We start from the raw sequence: 20,745 nt of genomic DNA on the forward strand, positions 1-20,745 counted from the left end.
GGGTTGAATAAAGTATATATAAATTTTAATGGTCTTAATTTTTTCCTTGGTTGATTGGCGTAACATGGTACTTACTATAATAACTATTGGACAATCTGAAACGTTCTTTAAAATTTCAAAAATATTTCAATATTTAAAAAACCTGTTGCAATACACGAACTTAAGTAGGTGAAACTCACTTAGCCATTAAATAATTTGGCCGAAAATTTGGTGGGCATTTGGAAATTATTTCTTATATTTACCTATTTAATGAACAGTATTTTCCTAACTCCATTTCTCGGTGCTATAACAAATCTTAGCACTGACCATCATATTTTTTAGCTATAAATGGTTCTTTGTCAGTAAACTCCAGGAATGTCGTTAAATCGTCCATAATTGCAAATATATTTCTTTATACACGTGCGAATATCCATTTGTATTACCTAAGTATGAAACTATTAAGATCGTTTAGGGATAAAAAATATTTTTGGTACTTTTCAAACGCGGACCAATATAGTCGACTGTAATCGGTAATCATGGTACTAGCAGTACAAATGGCGTGTGGTAAATGACTAGGGTATTTCAGTAAGGATAAGCCATATCAGGCGTCTCATCGTGGAGGCTTTCGACGGACCCTTCCAATAAAACTTTAACGATGTTATTACATACTGTTATTGTCATTGTCATTAACAAGAAATTTATTCTTACTAGGGTGAGAAGGCAGGGGCGGGCCAGGTATATTTTTTTCTTTTTTAATCGTTTTTACTGTGCGTTTCGAAAAAGTTATTTTACGAGAATATTACAATGTCGCGTCGAAAGCATTTGTCGCTTGATGCAAAACAGTTACTTATTCAACAAGAAACTTTAACAGAAACCTTTCTACTTACAAAAATGCCAAATATCGTCGATAAGGGATATTATTGATAGTGAAGAATGATTTTCAAACTCACCGTGTAGACAATAGTAATTAGGACCTAATAAGAAGGAAAATATATTGTCTTTATCAAAGCGAAGTTGTTCCAACCTTGGATAAACTGAAAAAGAAGCTAGAAGACGATGAGACTAATAGAAATATTAACCGTGCCACCTTCCATAGGGTTGTTTGTAAAGTGGGATTAAGTGCCTCACAATAGACAAAAGGCAAGTCGTGATGGAAAATATATAGATTAGACAACAGACAAAAAATATGGTTCGATACACACGACACTGACTGGTGGGTTGATTCCACTCAAAACTGTCAGACGAACACTCCTTCGAATAAAAGAAAATGCATCACCATATTAGACGCTGGGTCAGAAGATGGAATTGTTCCAAAGTGCTTGCTGTTGGTTGCGAAGAATATTAAGGATTTTAGCTTGGATTATTATGAGGATACAAGTGCCGAACTTTTTGAAAATTTATTTCAAAACAACATTTAAAAAAAAATCCCAATATTTTGTCGTGGATAGTGCAAGCTACCACAGCGGTCTGCAATGCTATGCCCCGCCCTTATCAAATTCAAAAACTGAATGCCAGGAATATTTGTTAGAAAATGATATTTATTTTGAATTCAGTTACAAAAAAGCTTCATATGCAATTAAAAAACAGTATGATATTTTTACTGAACAGGGAGGGTTACGTCTTCCTCCATATCATTGCATATTTAACCTCATAGAGCATTTGCGGAATTATGTAATTTATGTAATTATGTATATGTAATTTATTGTATACACTTAATTTCATTGTTTTTTTTAGTGCAATTTAACAGGATTGTACCAAAAGTAAATAAACAAAAAAAAATTACCAAAACTTTTGAGAGTCCGTCCCTAATGTTCTGTCCTTTAATACCTATCATACCCGAGTGTTATTGCCAGTGGCAGGTAACTTCCATAATTGCGGGCAACCGAGTATAACAACGGAATTTCCAGATGCACAGTAAAAATATTTAACGAAACGATCAAGTTTATAGGCAGCGTACTATAAAAAGTATGGTAAAAATGTTAACTTAGTATTTTGCTTTTGACAGACTCTCAAAGGTTTTGGTAATCATGTTTTTTTTTGTTTATTTACGTGGGTATAATTCTATTAAATTACACCAAAAAAAAAACAATGACATTAAATATATACAATAAATTCATAGATAGGAATACCTATACATAATTACATTTTTATTCTAAATGTCCAAACCTAATTCTGTTTCACTATCCAGAGTCGTCATTGAGATTAATTCTAATAGGATTATAGTAGGTAGGATGTTGGTTTTGTATAGAAATGTAAGGATCCTCAATTTTTAAAATGATAAGTTTCTGTGACAAACTATCCCTTGGGACGTCAGAAAATCATAGGAAAGGAAGGAATATGTGTTCGATTTTTGGAAAAATGCAGGGTATTTCATGCAATTTCAGGGTATTTCAGAGATATCTGAAGAAATGTTCCTAAAAAAGACTTTTAGTGTATAGACCCGGTACAACGAGAATTTTTTTAGCTGCTTTCAATTCACGTCGTAAGCGTTATACCCACCATTGGATTCGCGTAGACTGTTGCTCCAGAACCCAAGCTAAACAAAAGAAAGCACGAGTAAGCACATCGATCTGAAAATTCCAAGAAAAAGCATAATCGCAATCGCACGGTGCAAATAGAAAGATTTTACCAATTGAGAAATTACTGGAAATTCTATGACTAAAAAATAAACTTTCGTTAAGTTCAACACATTTTTTATTGACTAAAATAACACTTCAACTATTGTTCTTTGCTCTCAGTTTCAGGTTTTTCTTTCTCCGGCAGGCTAAAAAAACGTTTCTGCAGTTCGGCAACCGGCATTTCAATACACAGCGTAAGAACAGCACCTCCTATGTAACTAACAACCATATCCGAAAAGAAAGTTGTAGCCTAGAAATCGAAATGTTTAATTAATATGTTAACTTAAAATTAAAAGTTTAAAAAAAGATAAATAAAAAGAAAAACTTGCTAGTTATTGAATTACGACACTTGGATAAATTATGTTGGTAAATAATTGTATTGCTACTAACTGTGACAATTCCAACCATTTCCAGTAGGCCCTGAAGATGTAGCAAAAAAGTTGAAACGTCGGGGATGAAGCAAATTCTCTTTGTTATTTGTGATCTTTCCTCAAAATACCTCTTAAAAAATCTATCAAATCAACTATTATAACAAGAAGCAAAAGCGGTAATTTGTGAAAAAAAAAAAGTACTTATTTTGTATTTTGACAATAACACAATTTGAATATTTTTAGCATTTATTTGAATAACATATTTAAAAAAATATCCCGATGCCAATCCCAGTACCATAGTTTGAAGTAAGCATTATACTGTCAAGGGCGTTGTTTGTTTTCTAATAAAATACAAATAGTACAACTAGCAAAGGAAAAAAACGATAGAAGATTAAAATTGTGTCAGTGCCCTTTCGAGAAGTTTCTTAGCGAATACCTTTATATGATTTTCTTTCTTTTTTTTATAGCAAATCTCTAACCGAGACTAGGCGCATACATTTTACTTACCATCACGTAATCAGATACATATACTGGGTATCGCCAATATGCTAATCTAATTAGTGCAAATGACAAGTGTATTAAGTAAACGCTAAAATTCAATCTTCCAAGAACATACAAGGGTGACCATTGAAGCACTCTGAGTGCCAGCCCTAAAATTGTATAAGTCGATATTTATGCGAATCTGAATAATTTACTTTTTTCTTACACCCCACACCTTCTGTAAAACCAAGTAAGCCAATTCCTATTACAAAAGTAAATAAGGGTCTTGATACGGCTACGTATAGAGAAGCCCACCGTGGACTTCGTTCCACAGACCATCTAAAGAAGATCAAACTTGTAATGAAAATATAGCTCAGAGCAAGCACAAACGTTGACATCCACCATACGAAGACGCGAAACTAAAAATACCAAAAATATTTACATACCAAGTCAAAAGTGTTCGGCAAAGGTGTAGATGTGCCAATAATAGGTATGAGATGGACGCAAAAATATAATGCTGTGCTTAAGTATGCATTTATTATTTATATTCGGTACCTTGGTGTTAAATATTTTTTTGTTTTTATTCTTTTGGTAGTAGTATCCAAATCCAATGCCATTAAGATAGCCCCCGAAATTACCGATGTGTCCGGCTATCTGAGTATAGAATTGAAAATTATGTGTAAGTCCTTCCAATTTGTACTGAAGTCTGCAAAAGTTTATTAACATAAAATGACTTGCTCTACTACGAGTTGTATGTGCTTAAATAAAAAAAAATCGAAATTCTGGTGAAAATTGTATACTTAATGACATACCAATTTTGTCCTCAATTTAAATTTAGTTTATACGAATTGTTAGCATAAATTAACAAACAAATCTAGTAGTCAACACATTTAATTCACTTTTTAGGTATGGTAAAGTATCTTAAGTATTAAAAAAAACTGTTATAGAGCAAATAAAACGAAATAAAGTGAGATAACGCCATTTCTTGTGAACTATGAACTGAATATTGCAAATCGAATTAATATGCTGCTATTGATTTTAAGCTTAGAGTGAAACAAACACCACTGTAGTTAGAATAAGTTTTGGTAATTATAGTAACAATACGGGTTACACCAATGATTACTTACTCCGCTGTTGGAAATATAAGCGCTGGAAAATCGTAATATAAATTTTGCAGAAAAGTGGCGGTCATGTTCAACAGCATGGTTGTTCCAAGTATGGGCCAGACGTATTTTTCGTACTTCTTTATGAAGCCTATATAAAGTATCCCAAACGCAAAAAATTGCGTGTCTAATGCCAGATACCAAGTTGTCGGCAAGCACTAAAGCAAATTTCCCATTCAAATAGCACATTGTATGCCATTATTTGCTAATGTTGCTGTGGCCAAAATCACATTTAAGGAAAAGTAATTGATTCTCTAACATACATAATCCCGTACCGTATTTTAACTAGTTTAATGTACTTGTCTTTGGATAAATAAGTAAAATACTTACCGTATACCAAAAAATATAAAATTTTGAAGTTAAAAACTATTGTATATAAAAATAATTACCATGTTGTATTTATCGACAAAGTTGTTAAGGAATAACACATTTGACCACCCATTCTTGCGGCATTTTCGAAATTCCTCACCTATAAAATCATGCCAAAACGGACCGGCACCAAAATGACGCAACCATGTAGCATGGAACAAAACTACAAAAAATACTGTTGGTACTAACCTAAAAAAAACCTAAACTAAACTCAGACCTAAATATACCCTTTTAAATTTGTCAAATTAAAATCTTCGGAAAAAAAATTCGTTAAAACCTTGCAACTTACCTAAAAAAGCGGTTTGCCATGGCGAAAATATACATTTTCATATTAATCCCTTTTTTGTCACTGAGATACTCAAAGAGAGATTGAGATAACAGAAATGAGGATATGAAGAAAAAGGTTCCTACACAAAGTGGGCCACTGGAGAAAAATAACACCCCGTTCGATTGGTGCATCTAAAAATTTAGTTATATTATAAGTAGACATCTATACAGCGTGCTTTCGGATTAAATGTCAATTTTTAGGAGGACGTGTTTTAACTTTTGAAATATAGGTGGTAAAATTTTCAAAATAAATCGGTTATTTGGTAATATCTATAATTTATAATAATAGCGTTTATTATACAAGTATTTATGAATCAAGAGGAATTTTTATTGCTCTGTAATAATAATAATAATAATAATTATAATAATAATTATAATTATAATAATAATTATAATTATAATAATAATTATAATTATAATAATAATAATAACAATAATAATGATATGCGTTATTTGTTCTTCCGCACTACATAATGTTCAGCATCGTCTCATAGTAAACAATAGCGATCAATTAAATATGAAAAAAATAAAGTAAAATACAAATAGATAAAAATCAACTAACCCAATAGATAAGGCTTACATTTAAAATTTGTGACAAACACAGACATAATTACTAAAATTTTTTAAACGGCCCTCGCAATCCAGCAACAAACTCGTCCACTGTGTATGGTGAGAGATCGAGGATGATTCTCTTTACTTCTGCTTTAAATCTTTGAATTAATTGAATTGGCTTTAGATTGGCAACCAGGTTATTTTCCACTATTCGTGAGGAATCTGATTTGCATATTTTGACAAATAAAATTAATAATTAATAAAAGATGTTTTTTTAAACACCACCAGTGCATAAATTCTTGTATAACGAATTCTATCACCATGTCTAGGTACTATTATTATAAATTATAGATATTGTTTAAAAACCGATTTATTTTGAAAATTTTACCACGTGTATTTCAAAAGTGAAGATGAAGTTTTATTTAAAGAAAACAGACTCAGAAATTTCGTTCTTTAAATATTGACACCTAGTCTAAGGACAACATTACAAACAAAATATTTTTTCCTACGATCGACCAAAAAGTTAATACTTTTTCCTCCTTTAAGGGCCATACAAACGGACCTTGATGTTACGCGAGTTACATGCCAATAAACTTACCTTAGTATAATTTAATCGCACAGTGTGCATTTAGATATCGCTTTATTCCGTTTATGTAATTGTATACAACTTAACGTTAAGATAATTTTGAGACAGGAGAAGTAGTTCTGTTCTTAACTTCAGGCAGTCAACTCGCTTTTGTTGTTATAAATCGTTCCCGTTTTTAACGACAATAAAATTCTTTAAGCAAATTAAAGTTTTTTAAAAAAGTGTTTCTCTGATCAACAAACGTAACTGGCGCAGTCGGAGCGGATTTTTCGGTAATTTCGCAAATTTCGGACAAAAATCGCCGAAGCGATTTATCGACGAACCGTAAATTTAAGTTCGGAACAGTCAAGAGACACTAGTACATCGTGATCTTCGAAGAGGACAAAAATCGCCTCCGGACTGAACTGTGTGCAAGGGAACAGGACCAACTTCGTCCAAATTAGACTAGGAAGACCTGGGAGCTAGAACACATCTCCGGTTCCTATAGGCGTTAGGCTAGGAAGAAGAAAAGAAACAAACAAACAGTCGAAGAAACCAAGCAATGAAAATCCCGTCACTGTAAGTCGAATATTTCAATTTCCCATTTTCCATTGTTAGTGTAGTAATTGTAGTTATAAGAGATTCGTTTAAACCTCAATTTTACCTTCGTACTATTTTATGTCAATAACTTTCTATAGTATAGACGAATTGATCCGAAATTTTCTAGACATTAGCTTAGACGAACAACTTGATAATACATCTCGAAGTAATAAAATGGCATTAAATATTCCTCTAATAAGATTCCAAACTGATAACATTGCTCCATTTGATGGCAATCCGACATTATTAATTAGAATTGTTACTTCTTGCGAAAATCTTTTACTAGCTTGTCGTAATGCACCAGATCAAAATAATGTAAATATAATAATTCTGGATGCAATTAGAAGAAAATTATGTGGTAGAGCCGCTGATTTGATTTGTAGCCGAAGTGAACTAAATTCTTGGCAATTAATTAAGAACGTTTTAATTCAAACGTTTAGTGATTAGAGAAGTATTGATTGTTTGATTCAAGATTTAATTAGTATGAAACCGTTAAAGTCTGAAACACCTCTCCAATTCGGCATGCGAATCCAGGATGCTAGAAGTCTTTTGTTTTCCAAATTGAGTTCAGAAATTCAAGAAGTAAATGAACGAAATATTAAAATTAGACATTATGACGATTTTGCATTAAAAACTTTTATTAATGGATTACCTGCAACTAGTAACTCGATTAAAGAATCCGGATAATTTAGAACAAGCACTGGCCTATGTAACTGAAGAAGAAAATTTCGTATATTTCAAAACAGGTCATAATAGCAATTTAGCTAATACAATGTATAAACCGCAACCAAGAATGAATCAAAACTTTGTGAGAACGCCAATAAACCTATTTAGACCCCCCCAGTCTCAAAATTTTCACAATAACCAATCTAATTTTAAAAATATTCTAAATCAAACTCCTCAAATGCCAAATCAAAACCAATCAAACTATAAACCAATGTTTAGACCATTTCAAAGGCCGTCACAGAATCAACCAAGACTTGGCAACCATATAATAGACTTCCTAATCAACAACATCCGATCTTTGCTAATCAACGTGCAAGTGCAATGTTAAGAAATCAAACCGCTAGAAACCAAAATATTCCGAAAAATAATCAACCAGAACCTATGGATACGAGCTCAGGAAATACACGTATGTTTCCGAAACCTAATTTTGTAGCTCAAGAATTATTTGCACAATCCGTGAAAAGTAATGGTAATATTCCTGATCAATCGACATCAGAATTAAATTATTCCCCTATACAAGAAAACACAACCCAACAATTGAAAATTATGAAAATACAGTAGATTATACTGCTAATCTACATGAAACCGATTTCGACCCAAATTATATGGATTATCATGCTAATCCATACGAATACTACGACTACCAACCCGATAATTTCGAATCATATGAGCAAAATTTTCAAATGGATGCTTCTACCAACAACAATACCTAACAGATCAATACCAATCAATAAACGTAATTGATATAAACCACCACAGACTTGATTTGCCATATATTTATATCCCAGAAATTAACTCATATTTTTTAATAGATACAGGTAGTTCTAGATCGTTAATAAATCCACAAACTGCAGAAAAATATTTTAAATCGAACATTGTTTTTGAAAACTTTTTTATCAAAACTGCCCACGCAATTTCTCAACATGATAAGGTATTACAAATTCCAGCGTTTAAAATATTCAAAACAAATGAAATTATAAAACTTTATCTCTTTAAATTTTCCGAAAAATACGATGGTTTATTAGGTGCCGACCTTTTAAAACAAATAAACGCAAGTATCGACTTTAACAAAAAGGTGTTAAGAACCACAAAAACTGAAATACCAATGATTTTCGAAAACACACAAGAACCCATACAAAATAATAGGTCGGAACCGTTTCGAAATTTCTCAAATTCAGTAACTGTACCCGGTAGATCCCAAAAAGTAATAAAAGTCCCTGTAAACCAATCCGATGGTTTAGGTATCTTGGACTATACTAACTTAGGTAGCAAAGTAGAAATACCCAGAGCTCTAGTGAATATTCAAAATAACTTCACATTGACTATTGCCACTAATTCTAACGAAAACCCTGTGAAAATTAATTTTAATGGTCCATTAGAAATCGGAAATGTTAATATAGCAGAAAAAAACTTTATTGATAAAATGGAGATTGAAGAAAATTGTTCAAGCACTTCCCAAGATAATATTTTGAAAAAAAATTTAAAAAACCTTAGATTAAGTCACTGTAATTCAGAAGAAAAAAAATACAATTCGAAAATTATGCTTAGAATATCGAGACATTTTTTATTGCGAAGAAATTCCTCTTAGTTTTACTAATAAAATAAAACATAAAATTAAAGTAAAAGATGAGACCCCTATCTATACTAAAAGCTATCGTTTTCCCGAAGTACATCGCGAAGAAATAACCTCTCAGATTAATAGGATGCTCGAACAAGGCATTATAGAACATTCTGATTCACCTTGGTCTAGCCCAATTTGGATCGTCCCAAAAAAAACTGACGCATCGGGAAAGAAAAAATGGCGTCTGGTAATTGATTATCGTAAGTTAAATGACAGAACAATCGATGATCGTTACCCGATCCCAAACATTGCCGATATTCTCGATAAATTAGGTAAATCAAATTATTTCACCACTTTGGATTTAGCTTCTGGCTTTCACCAGATCGAGGTAGATCCCAATGATGTTTCTAAAACCGGATTTTCCACACCTCACGGACATTTTCATTTTAAAAGAATGCCTTTCGGTTTGAAAGGAGCACCAGCCACCTTTCAAAGGGTCATGGACAATATCCTTAGAGGTTTACATAACGAAATTTGTTCCATCTATCTTGACGACATAATTATATTCTCGGTTTCGCTCGAAGAACATATCCTAAGACTTAGACAAATTTTTAATCGTTTGAAAGAAGCTAATCTAAAGGTACAACTTGATAAATCGGAGTTCCTTAGGAAGGAAGTTCAGTACTTAGATAAAATACACTTAATTAAGAACTTCCCAATACCCACTACTCAAAAAGAAATTAAAAGTTTTTTAGGCCTACTCGGTTATTATAGACGCTTTATTAAAAACTTTGCAAAATTAACTAAACCCCTAACTCTTTGTCTAAAAAAGGAAGCGAAAGTAATTCATTCGCCCGAATTTATACAATCTTTCGAAACTTGTAAAGACATGTTAATAAACTCGCCTATTCTACAATACCCTAACTTTGAAAAATCATTTAACTTAACTACCGACGCTAGTAACTTTGCTATTGGTGCAGTGCTCTCCCAAGGAGACGTTCCTAATGATAAACCTGTGGCTTATGCTTCTCGAACATTAAACAATAGTGAAACTAAGTATTCTACAACCGAGAAAGAACTGCTAGCAATAGTGTGGGCCTGCAAACATTTTAGGCCGTACTTGTACGGAAAAAAATTTAAAATCTATACAGACCACCGACCATTGTCATGGCTTTTTAATCTAAAAGAACCTAATAGTAAGTTAGTACGTTGGCGACTTCGTCTCGAAGAATTTGATTATGAAGTTATCTATAAGCCAGGAAAATTAAACGCGAACGCCGACGCCCTATCGCGAATTCAGGTTAACGCCCTTGAAAGTGAAATGAGGACATAGTTGACTATTTACGACACTTATCCGAAAATGTTATAAACGATAACCCGATAGCACCAAGTACAAACCAACAAAATTTAAATATCGATCACCAAACCCCTGTCGAACTAATAGATACTGTACATTCTGACAGTAATCAAGAAGCAACAAATGAAGGAATCCGAATTTTGGACGAAATTATAAATAATAAATCACACCAAATAATTGTTACACCCAATATACATAACGAATTAATAATAAGTCAAAACGATTTCCAAAAACTTAAAATTCTGGAAGTAAAAATTCCAAAACATAATGAAACCTTAATTCTAGATTTATTGAAAAAACACACATCTCTAGGAACTAAATTTTATATTTACTTTCACGACAACACCCAGTATAGCGAATTTAATAATGTGTATCGTAAATATTTTTATGAGAAAGGACTAGAACTCATTAAATGCACAAAATTAATAAATACGGTTAGGGAAAAGGAAGAACAGATAATGCTAATCAAATTTCATCACGAGGGAAAAACAAATCATAGAGGTATTATAGAAACTATTGAGCATTTAAAAAAGAATTATTATTGGCCAGGAATGAAACATGATATTATTAATTATATTAATGCATGCGAAATATGTCAGGTCGCAAAATACGCTCGAGACAAACCTTACAGTCCATTAGCTTTAACAGAAACCCCGAGCAAATCATTTCAAATTTTACACATAGACGTTTTTAAATTCGACGGTCAGAATTACTTAACAATAATTGATAAGTTTTCTAAATTAGGGCAAGCATTTAAAATTACTAGCAAAAATGCAATTGAAATTTGTAACTCTTTAATGCACTATTTTACATTCTACGGAATACCAGAAAAAATTATAGCTGATAACGGTACCGAATTCTATAACGAAACAGTAAAAGAACTGCTAAAAATTCATAAAATATATATTCATTTTACTACCCCCGGGCATCACGAAAGTAACTCACCAATAGAACGTTTCCAGTCTACGCTATTAGAACATTTAAGGTTGTTAAAAAATAGATTTAAAAACGAAACAAATCCTATGGAATACGGCTATAGTCACACTATATACACTAAAGGACCAGAACAATTCCAGTTTAAAATAGGGCAAAAGGTTTATAAAAGTAACGATAGAAGAAATAAAAAAGAAAATAAATTTAAAGGACCTTTCGAAATTGTCGAAATTCTACCTAATAATAAAGTCAAAATAAAAAATAATAAAAATAAAACGGAAATAACACATATAAAGGAACTAAGGAAACCTGTTTCTGTTACAGATTCCTCCTTTTCTACTGCGGATTGATGGCAGAACAAAGATACCCCAAATTTCATAAGATTGAGAATAATCCAGGATTATTCCCCTTTAAGTTAGGTAACGCACAAAACCAAATTGACCACTGGACATTTGTTCAAATTTTCGATATAACAAATCTAATTAAAGAATATCATTATATATCTAACTCAGCGACAAAATTAAGAGAAGCTTTCGAAAAGCATAATAATAGTGCTGGCTTTAAAATAGAATTTTATAATTCATACCATTTAATAACTACATTAGAAAATAAAATCAAACTTGGAATCTCACAAATAAATCCTCAATATACTATAGAACAAGGTAGAGAAAAACGTGGAATTATTAATGGCCTAGGTTCTATTATTAAAGTTATAACTGGCAACCTGGATAACGACGATGCCGAACGTTATGATAAAGCTATTGAAACGCTGTCATCTAATCAAAATAAAATTAAATCTTTAATCATCAATCAGATTTCGATCCTAGATAATTCGATCAATAGATTTAATAAAACAGTTAGTTCACTGGCATATAATCAAATTATGCTAGAAAGTAAATTACTACTAATAGAAGAAAACAGATATCCATAATATTAATACTTTTAACTTTTTGATTATAGAAATGGTAATTTCGCAAGTTGTGACTCAATATCAAACTATTCTGCAAATTTTGGATAACTTAGAAACATCAATAACATTCTCTAAACTAGGCACATTGCATAATCCTTTAATTGAACCACACGACTTGATAGACGAAATGAAAACAATTGAAAAGACTTTAACTAAAAATAATAAATTGCCATTTGAATCTAAACTTGAGACTATACTTCTTTTTGAAAAAGTAAGTAATATAAAGGGTTATTCAAAACTGAATAAGATAACATTTATTATTGAAATCCCGTTAACAGAAAACGAAAACTACAATTACTTCAAATTAATCCCCTTGCCTATAAAAATGGATTCCTACAAAGCAATCGTTCCCATGGCCGGATTCCTAGTGATAAGTGAAAATAAATACATCTTAACGAACACACCTTGTAAGGAAATTAGTGAAGGAGAATTTATTTGTAATAATGGTAATCCAACACAGATTAATAAGTTATCACCTTGTGAAGTTCATCTTCTCCAATTTAAACAAAATGTGTCAAACTATAAACTTTTCCCAGTGATAATGTCGGAGTGCAAGATCCCGAAACTATCGAACAATAAATTTTTAATAGTGTCTCCGAAAAAAACTGTTAGCGTTCAAACGTGCGGCAAGGAACAAGAAAGTATTCCCCTAGAAGGTCCGTATTTACTGGAATTGGTGCGAGAGTGCCAAATAAAGTTAGAAGGAACTGTTATAAAAATCTATGAAGAATCAAAGATTCGACATAAAAATATTGAACTCCCGTCGATAAACTTTACAACCCTAGAAATGGAAAGACCGACGTCGAAGATTGAACCACTCGTCTTAGATGATATTCAACTGGACGACCTGAACACGATTCGAGCTACCCTTAGGCTACAGACTCAAGAAATCAGAGTTAACCAACCCTATTAGAACAAGAGATGTCAGCATCTGGACAATAATCCTTTATGTATTAATAATTGTATTTTGCTGTTATGTTAGTTACAGGGTTATCGTCTTTAAAAAGAAGGATCACACGAAGGTTAAAGATGAAGAATACCCGACGGACACGGTTCACCCCCTTCAGCAGGGATGCTCACACTTATGAGGGGAGGAGTCACATGCCAATAAACTGCTTACCTTAGTATAATTTAATCGCACAGTGTGCATTTAGATATCGCTTTATTCCGTTTATGTAATTGTATACAACTTAACGTTAAGATAATTTTGAGACAGGAGAAGTAGTTCTGTTCTTAACTTCAGGCAGTCAACTCGCTTTTGTTGTTATAAATCGTTCCCGTTTTTAACGACAATAAAATTCTTTAAGCAAATTAAAGTTTTTTAAAAAAGTGTCTCTCTGATCAACAAACGTAACTCGCGCAAAACGTTAATATGTATGCAGAAGAACGTCCCATATTTAAATACACATTCAAAAGGAAGTACAAAATTTCTCTTTGATTTTAAATGAACACGAAAGCTTTACCGTTGCAGAAACTAAATATACCATACGAGCAGTTTTTTTTATTGTTCATATTGCGCTGCTGAAAATACTAAGTCAACCACTTCGTTTTTGAATGAGCAAACATTAACTAAGAGACCAATAGTCTATAAAACAAATTTTGTATGTTGAGATCTTGATATGTCAACTCAAAATAAAAATATTGCTAGTACTCCCGGTTGAATTGGTTAAACTTCTGTTTATACTAGCAAATAGCAATCTATACGAGAGGTATTCCTATAAAATGTTTATTACAAAACTTCGGAAAAGCGAAAAAATAATGAAAACTTACATTTTCGGGATATTTTGTGTTCGAAGTGGGTACTGCTAAATATGTCAACACCGTATGTGACAGTACAACCAAACCGATGTTGTAAAATCTACAAGCATTTGTTTTTAAAACGCAGAAAATGAAAATATTAGACTCACCTTAGACCTTGAATACATCGTAACTTCTCCACTTCTGGGGTCCAATTTACGGTTTTTAGTTTTATCCAGCTCCTAACCAAAGAACAGGAACTCAAGATGACGCCTTTTGGCGTACTCGTTAACCGTCTATACTCTTCAGGCGATTTGTACCTTGCCACCGATTCGTAAAATGTTGCGTACAATATAAACGACGCGTACAAAATAAAAAATATTCTGCAAAATTTTAGAAAGTATTCGAGTAAAATTTTGAACAAAAGTAAGGACAGATGTCCTTCATTTTCTGAATGATTACTCTCAGCTTAACTTTTGAAATATTGATTAAAATTATCGTGGATTTTAATAATTTGTCATTTTCGTTATTTTTTTGTTTGCCAAATTGGAGCATATTGGGGTATCTTTTCCATAATAAATTGAAATAAAGTAAAAAAACCATATTGGCAGCTGCATATCATTAGCATTTAAAAATGTATCGTGATCTCTCAAATACGAAACAACAAAAACAAAAAAATTGTTGTACAATAATGCCACAAGAAAAAACTTTTTTCCTTATATTTTCTGCTATGTACGGCTTTTGGTTGTAGGGTGTACCTCATTATTAATAAAGCTAGCCTGTAGGGAATTTCGTGACGAGAGCGGCTTTTTATTAAATGAAAGGTGCCGCAAATGACAATGTTATAGCTATTTTGGATTCTTAGATATAGGATGATTTATTGTTTCATTTTTAGATACCCTTTGTAATTTAGTTATGATTTCACTTATAGAAAAGATAAAAAATGTTTTGATATAAACTAAACTTATATTTTATTTCTAAAATATGGTATTCGATAAAGGCACGGCGTTGCCGAAACAGTTGTCATAAAGCATTAAAAACTGGGAAAATCTGAATATTTTTTGTTCTAATTTAATAACGACATATCATTAATTTTATTGTTTTTATGAGTAGATCATGGAAAATAGACTTTTTACGTAAATTACATAACACATTATGAAAAGCTAGTCACAGTAAACTTGTTGATTATTTCAAATTTTTCAGAATTGGCGAACTTTGGGTTAACACAACCCATAACGGAAGGAAGGCAAGACAGAAATTAAAATAATACTTACGAAATGTCACGACTATTTGACAGATAAAACGTAACACAAAAAAATAACATTCAAGATATTTAATAATATTGTATTTGAAGTAGCTAGTATGCGCTACATATTTTTGAAAAGTTCATGATAATTCTAATGAAATTAGACTTATAGAATGTTTTATTAAAAAACAAATGTTTAGTTACCAGTTTATCATACCACACACACAATTTAATGTTTTGTAATATTTTATTCTTCTAATAACAAAACAACATGTTTTAAGTCATTTTTAACAATCAACAACAGTATATGTGATAAGGAAAACTCACAAATACAGATTTATATTGTACCAATGTGATCTTCAAATTAATGAAAATTGAGGCGTATTTATAAATAAAATGGTATATTTTTAATAATAGATGTCACCGTTGCCTTCACGTGGAGAAATAATTGACTGCATTCTCCTCAGCATGCTAAAAATCAGATGGTGGAGGTTTCCATATATCTAATATGGTTGCTTGCAATTCGTTTCAAGTTAAAGAAGCACAAGCACGACTTCGTATTCTTTGCCCAAGTACGTCCCAAACATGTTTAATTGGCGTCACATCTGAACTTAAAGCTGACCACTCCAAGACAGGAATATCCACATCGTTTTTGAATTATCATGCCTCAGAATAAAATTGTCAGTAAACAAAATGCACCTCGATTCGTTTTCACCGCAGTGTTAACGATTTCTAAGAAACTAAAGTAGAGCAACCCGATAACGACCAAGAAGCTTTTTTGCGGGTCTATGCCGTTGCAGTTATTAGAACAATAAAATGTCACAAAACATTAAATTGCCTTGCACAGTTTTTCGTGAGCTTATACTAAAATTTGTGCTTTTCACAAGAAGACTGACTCCACTGGTAAAACCATTAAAACTGGGACATATTCTATTTGCATTTCTTTATTTTTTTTTGCGTAGCTTTAATTATTTTCTCAATCCCGATATTGCGCCCGTATAGAGACAACTATTTTACTAACAATAATTATTACCCGCTGATAATGTCCAGCCAGTCAACTGAATATCGTGAATTAGCCGTTTCACATGAAAGTTCTTTTATCGTTCCCTTTAAACCTAATTCGGTGTACTTTTTATTGTAGCAATCTTCAAGTTCTCTTTTCAATGTAGGATCATTTTCATGTGCTTTCCTTACATCATGACACGTAGTCGTTACGCAAATTTGGTGTCTAAGCTGGTTGTGTTGGTAATTGGCAATATGACTTGTTACATTCTAAAACAGCATCGATGAAAATCGTTTGGCGATTAATTCAAACAAATTAAACTTGATGTTCACTTTTTAACACTTTTACAGGTAATCTTGGTTACTGAGAGAATTTAAAGGTTGCAGTTTTCACAACACTGAAATGAAAGAATTCTCATAACTCTTAGGCTCGCTCTTAAGCCCGGTAGATACAATGCAATTTCTACATGTTATGCGAGAATTTTTAGCAGATCAAAATTGTTCGTAGAAATACATACATGCAGTATTTTTAACTGGCAGTTTTTTTTATAGTAGAAACGATGCAAACTTTTTCGATTTTTGATTACTTTGGGGGAATTTTGTTTTTAAATATTGTTTTTAAACTTTTAATACAATAAACGATACTTTTTAGCATTTGTGAATGTCACGTGGCTAAACTTTATGCAAAAATGTTTTTACGACGCACAACTTGTGCATAAGGAAAATCCATAATCCCAACACTAGAAACGAGAGAAATGATGTTTGGTTGAAGAGCTGAATAAAATTCAATATATAATAATTATATTAGTTTCCGTATTCTCTAATACGAATTCGATAGAAGGTACCTTCCAATTTCTAACACAAAAAATACATACAGAAATACATGTAGAAATTGGATCGCCTCTACCTGGCTTTAGGTTTTTGATCGGAGCCTTGAGGTACAACTCCCTAATCTCCGATTGCTCGATTTTCTTCATTACCCACTAGTTCCTCGTTAAAAAATAAATATCTACTTTTAAAACGGAACAACAGAATATCATTCATAGTTAAAATTGTCAAAGTTTCTTAAAAATATATATGTGCTATTTCGGTTTTATTGCGTGAAAAATCGATTTCGATATTGTAATTAGCAATCTTATCTTTTAAATGAAAATTAATTTGTTTGTTCTCCCTTCTGTAAAATAGCTAATTATATACGAGCTCTTTCGGACATTTCGCCCTGAATTGTACCGTTTGTCAATTTTGTCAGTGAATGTATTCGTGTTGTTTTACAAAAATGTATTCAAAAACTAACGGTCGTAGAAAAAGTATAGTATGCAACACGTTTGGTAAGCTCGTTTATTATCCTCGTTTACCGCACTTGTTGCATAATATACTATTGTTTATGTTGTCGAAAGTGTCACAAAGAATGGCGGTCAGCATTACAAAACTCCAAACTTCAACTTTAATAAGCTATAATTTTGTTCTACTTATTAGGAAGGTATCGAGAATTTTTCGATTCAAATTTTTTCGTATCTAAGGTAATTTACGATGTAAATAAGTCACGCAGCATTTGACGTAAATAATATTATCGAATACTAAATGAAACAATATACAATTACAATATTATTGAAAATGCATAAATATGATAATGTTTTTTTAAAAGTATTATATACCTGAATGATTTTCCACACTTCAGAGACGTTTTGACCGTCGATAGGCTCTAACGTATATCTAAAAGAGCAAAACAATGCACGGTCCCCATATAACATGCATTTGTCAAAGTTATCAAGATAAAATAAATCCGGCATCGATGCATATTGCTGGTCTGCAACGAAGAACAACGTTAGAAAACATTTGTTTTTTTCAGATGATACTAATAAATATTTTAGTGGTAGTTCTGTTATAAAAAATTTATTTTACAAAATATTAGCAATTTTCTTCAAGCATTGAGTATAAGTATACTTAAGAAAGCATAACTTACCTATTTGATTATTTATTAAATAATAAACAAGCTATCACTTTTACGTGCAAAATTTCATTTATCATATTTTGATGGTATTTTGAAATTACTTTTATGTTTAGTTTAAAGAAGTTTTTGAGTGCAGCTCTGTGTAGATTATTTTTGAGTTGTACTTAGGTAAAAAAATGTTTACTGATGTTTTTTTCCGAATTATTTTACATGTAAGAGATATTAATGGTACGGTCCAAAGGAAAATAGAAAAGCAGATTTATGAAATGTCTACAATCCTGCAAACAACATAAGCGAATGCTTAACTCCGAGATTGAAAATCAATCGAGTCTGCTCACTCCTTTGACGGCCAACTAAGTTTTACAATCTAACACTAATTCTAGAACAGCCCCGTGATGTCATTAACGTCAACACTAATGGAAACCAACTTCCTACTGCGTCAAGTGTATATGTAGTTAAACAGCACGAATAAATAGAAAGGGGCTACTCACCCTATTGCGAATTCGATAGTCAGACACGGTTCTGTTTTTTTATGATAAGCTGTTAAATATTATATTATTAAAATATTGGTTAGCATATTTTCACTATTTCACTATTAGCATATAAATAATTTTCGTTATCTATTCTGATTTTTGGTGAGCTGCAGAGGCTTTAAATATTAAACCGATAAGTGTACTTGGTAAAAACATTTCACAACGAGACTTCGGCGAAATTGGAATTATAAATTATAAAATATTTATCGTAAATACGCTTACCCGTAACTTGAACAGATTTACTTATACCAAAAATCACAATTACAGCAACTATGAAGAGGTATTTCATTTCAGCAGAAAAAAATGACTTGTGCAAGTACTGTTGCCATTAACAATAACTTGTTAAAGTGGTCGCAGTACTAGCGGGGACATCAATTAAAACGTTGCGTCCATGTAACGAAAATTTGCGTCTTTTATAAAATACTTAAATTTATCAAGTAATTAGCTAAACAGTGTTTGTGGCATGCTGTTCCGATGAATACTTGTAATTATACCCTTTATAGTAAACCGAACTATATACATCTCAAAATACATATCTTTTAAATAAAGTAAACGGTTTTTTTGGAGAACTAAAATAAAAAAAGGTACACCAAAACTATTTACTATTATAACTAATAACTTATCAGCTATATTAGAGCAACATGAATCAAAATAAGATTTTGTTCAATGATAAGAAAATAGAGGGTATTCACAGTAAAACTAACTCACAAAAAATTATAATAATTGTTTATTTTTGATTTAGTTATTGCCGATTTCTCTATTTTGGGTAAGTTGTAAGACGCTTTAAGCATAGAGCAGGAACGCAAACAGATTTAGATGAAGAGAAGGAGAGCTAATGGTTTAAATGACGATATTCAAGAAAAAAAATTTCGATGACAATGGGGTAAATTTTTTGGTTTTTAATTTAATTTAATTCACTATGATAGAGACCTAGATTATAATGCATGGACGACTCCTTGTTAAAAAATATAAAAAAAAATTATAAACGTAGGTCCGAAAATGTTTTCAAGATGCACCTTGGTGAATATTAAAATAAAAAATGACTTTATTACATTATTTACATTTATATATGTAATAATATTTTTTGCCAGATTTTGTTGAAATATGGTCGCGTCATTTATAATGACAAAGGACTAATTTGGCTTTAACTAGATAAAAATTATAAAGTTTGCTAAGAATTTTTGTTATTAACTTTTAAGTTGTTTTCTTGTCTTGTTTCGTTTTCGAGCAAACAAATAAAAATTGTGAAAATTAACAAAAAGTATTTTTATGAAGCCTTATTTTTAAACCCTTTGAAACAATAAATTAGTGCTTGTCCGTAGATACAATTACGCACTGTAGTATCCGTTCATCATCTCGATGACGACGTTTAAAGCAAAAAACGATTTTTTTTTTCGCTTTTTGTCTCCGCCGAACGCCGGCTGGCTGGGTAAAGGATGGATTTGTAATTGTATCTACGGACAAGCTCGGAAAATTAATATTAATCTTCCAGGTAAGTCGAGTAATCTTTCAATTTTTCTTCGCTCCTCCTTGATACAATTATACACTGTAGATGTTCAGAGTGAAAGGCGATTTTGCTGCAGCTGGAGCTGAAGGTGTATTTTCATAATTTATAACAATATAAACCAAAGTAATAAATAATTAAACTCACAACGGTGTAGATATCTACACAATAATATATACAATAACAGGGCTCGATTAAAGG

At 31.7% G+C, this 20,745-nt stretch overlaps 1 protein-coding gene across 4 annotated transcripts; it reads right to left on the bottom strand.

Annotated features, from left to right (window-relative positions):
* Positions 1 to 2,650: 2,650 nt before the first annotated feature.
* Positions 2,651 to 19,446, bottom strand: LOC132697677 (O-acyltransferase like protein-like). 4 transcript variants are annotated; one of them, XM_060663233.1, is made up of 13 exons: positions 19,263 to 19,446; positions 18,212 to 18,363; positions 16,588 to 16,826; positions 14,479 to 14,691; positions 14,342 to 14,429; positions 5,270 to 5,439; positions 5,001 to 5,169; positions 4,576 to 4,769; positions 4,004 to 4,154; positions 3,684 to 3,867; positions 3,476 to 3,618; positions 2,988 to 3,098; positions 2,651 to 2,847 (listed from the first exon to the last, which is right to left on the bottom strand). In XM_060663233.1, exons 1-13 carry the CDS (start codon positions 19,327 to 19,329, stop codon positions 2,698 to 2,700), a joined length of 2,031 nt encoding a protein of 676 aa, XP_060519216.1. In that variant the 5' UTR covers positions 19,330 to 19,446; the 3' UTR covers positions 2,651 to 2,697. The 4 variants fall into 4 exon arrangements, with proteins under 4 accessions (XP_060519216.1, XP_060519205.1, XP_060519224.1 ...); XM_060663222.1 differs by having other exon boundaries at positions 3,675 to 3,867; positions 19,263 to 19,444; XM_060663241.1 differs by lacking the exon at positions 2,988 to 3,098 and having other exon boundaries at positions 3,675 to 3,867; positions 19,263 to 19,441.
* Positions 19,447 to 20,745: the final 1,299 nt, after the last annotated feature.

Source organism: Cylas formicarius, unplaced genomic scaffold (genome assembly GCF_029955315.1).
Source record: "Cylas formicarius isolate icCylForm1 unplaced genomic scaffold, icCylForm1.1 PGA_scaffold_10__41_contigs__length_53128322, whole genome shotgun sequence".
Taxonomy (NCBI): domain Eukaryota; kingdom Metazoa; phylum Arthropoda; class Insecta; order Coleoptera; family Brentidae; genus Cylas; species Cylas formicarius.

Bases quoted from the DNA above. Each gene is read 5' to 3' on its own strand.
- LOC132697677 (XM_060663222.1), bottom strand. From the start codon at position 19,329: ATGAAATACCTCTTCATAGTTGCTGTAATTGTGATTTTTGGTATAAGT. The intron at 16,827-18,211 runs GTATATAATACT...ATGCTGTTTTAG, and splicing joins AAGTGTGGAAAATCATTCAG to AATGTAACAAGTCATATTGC. The intron at 3,619-3,674 runs GTAAGAAAAAAG...ATACAATTTTAG, and splicing joins TTTTACAGAAGGTGTGGGGT to GGCTGGCACTCAGAGTGCTT.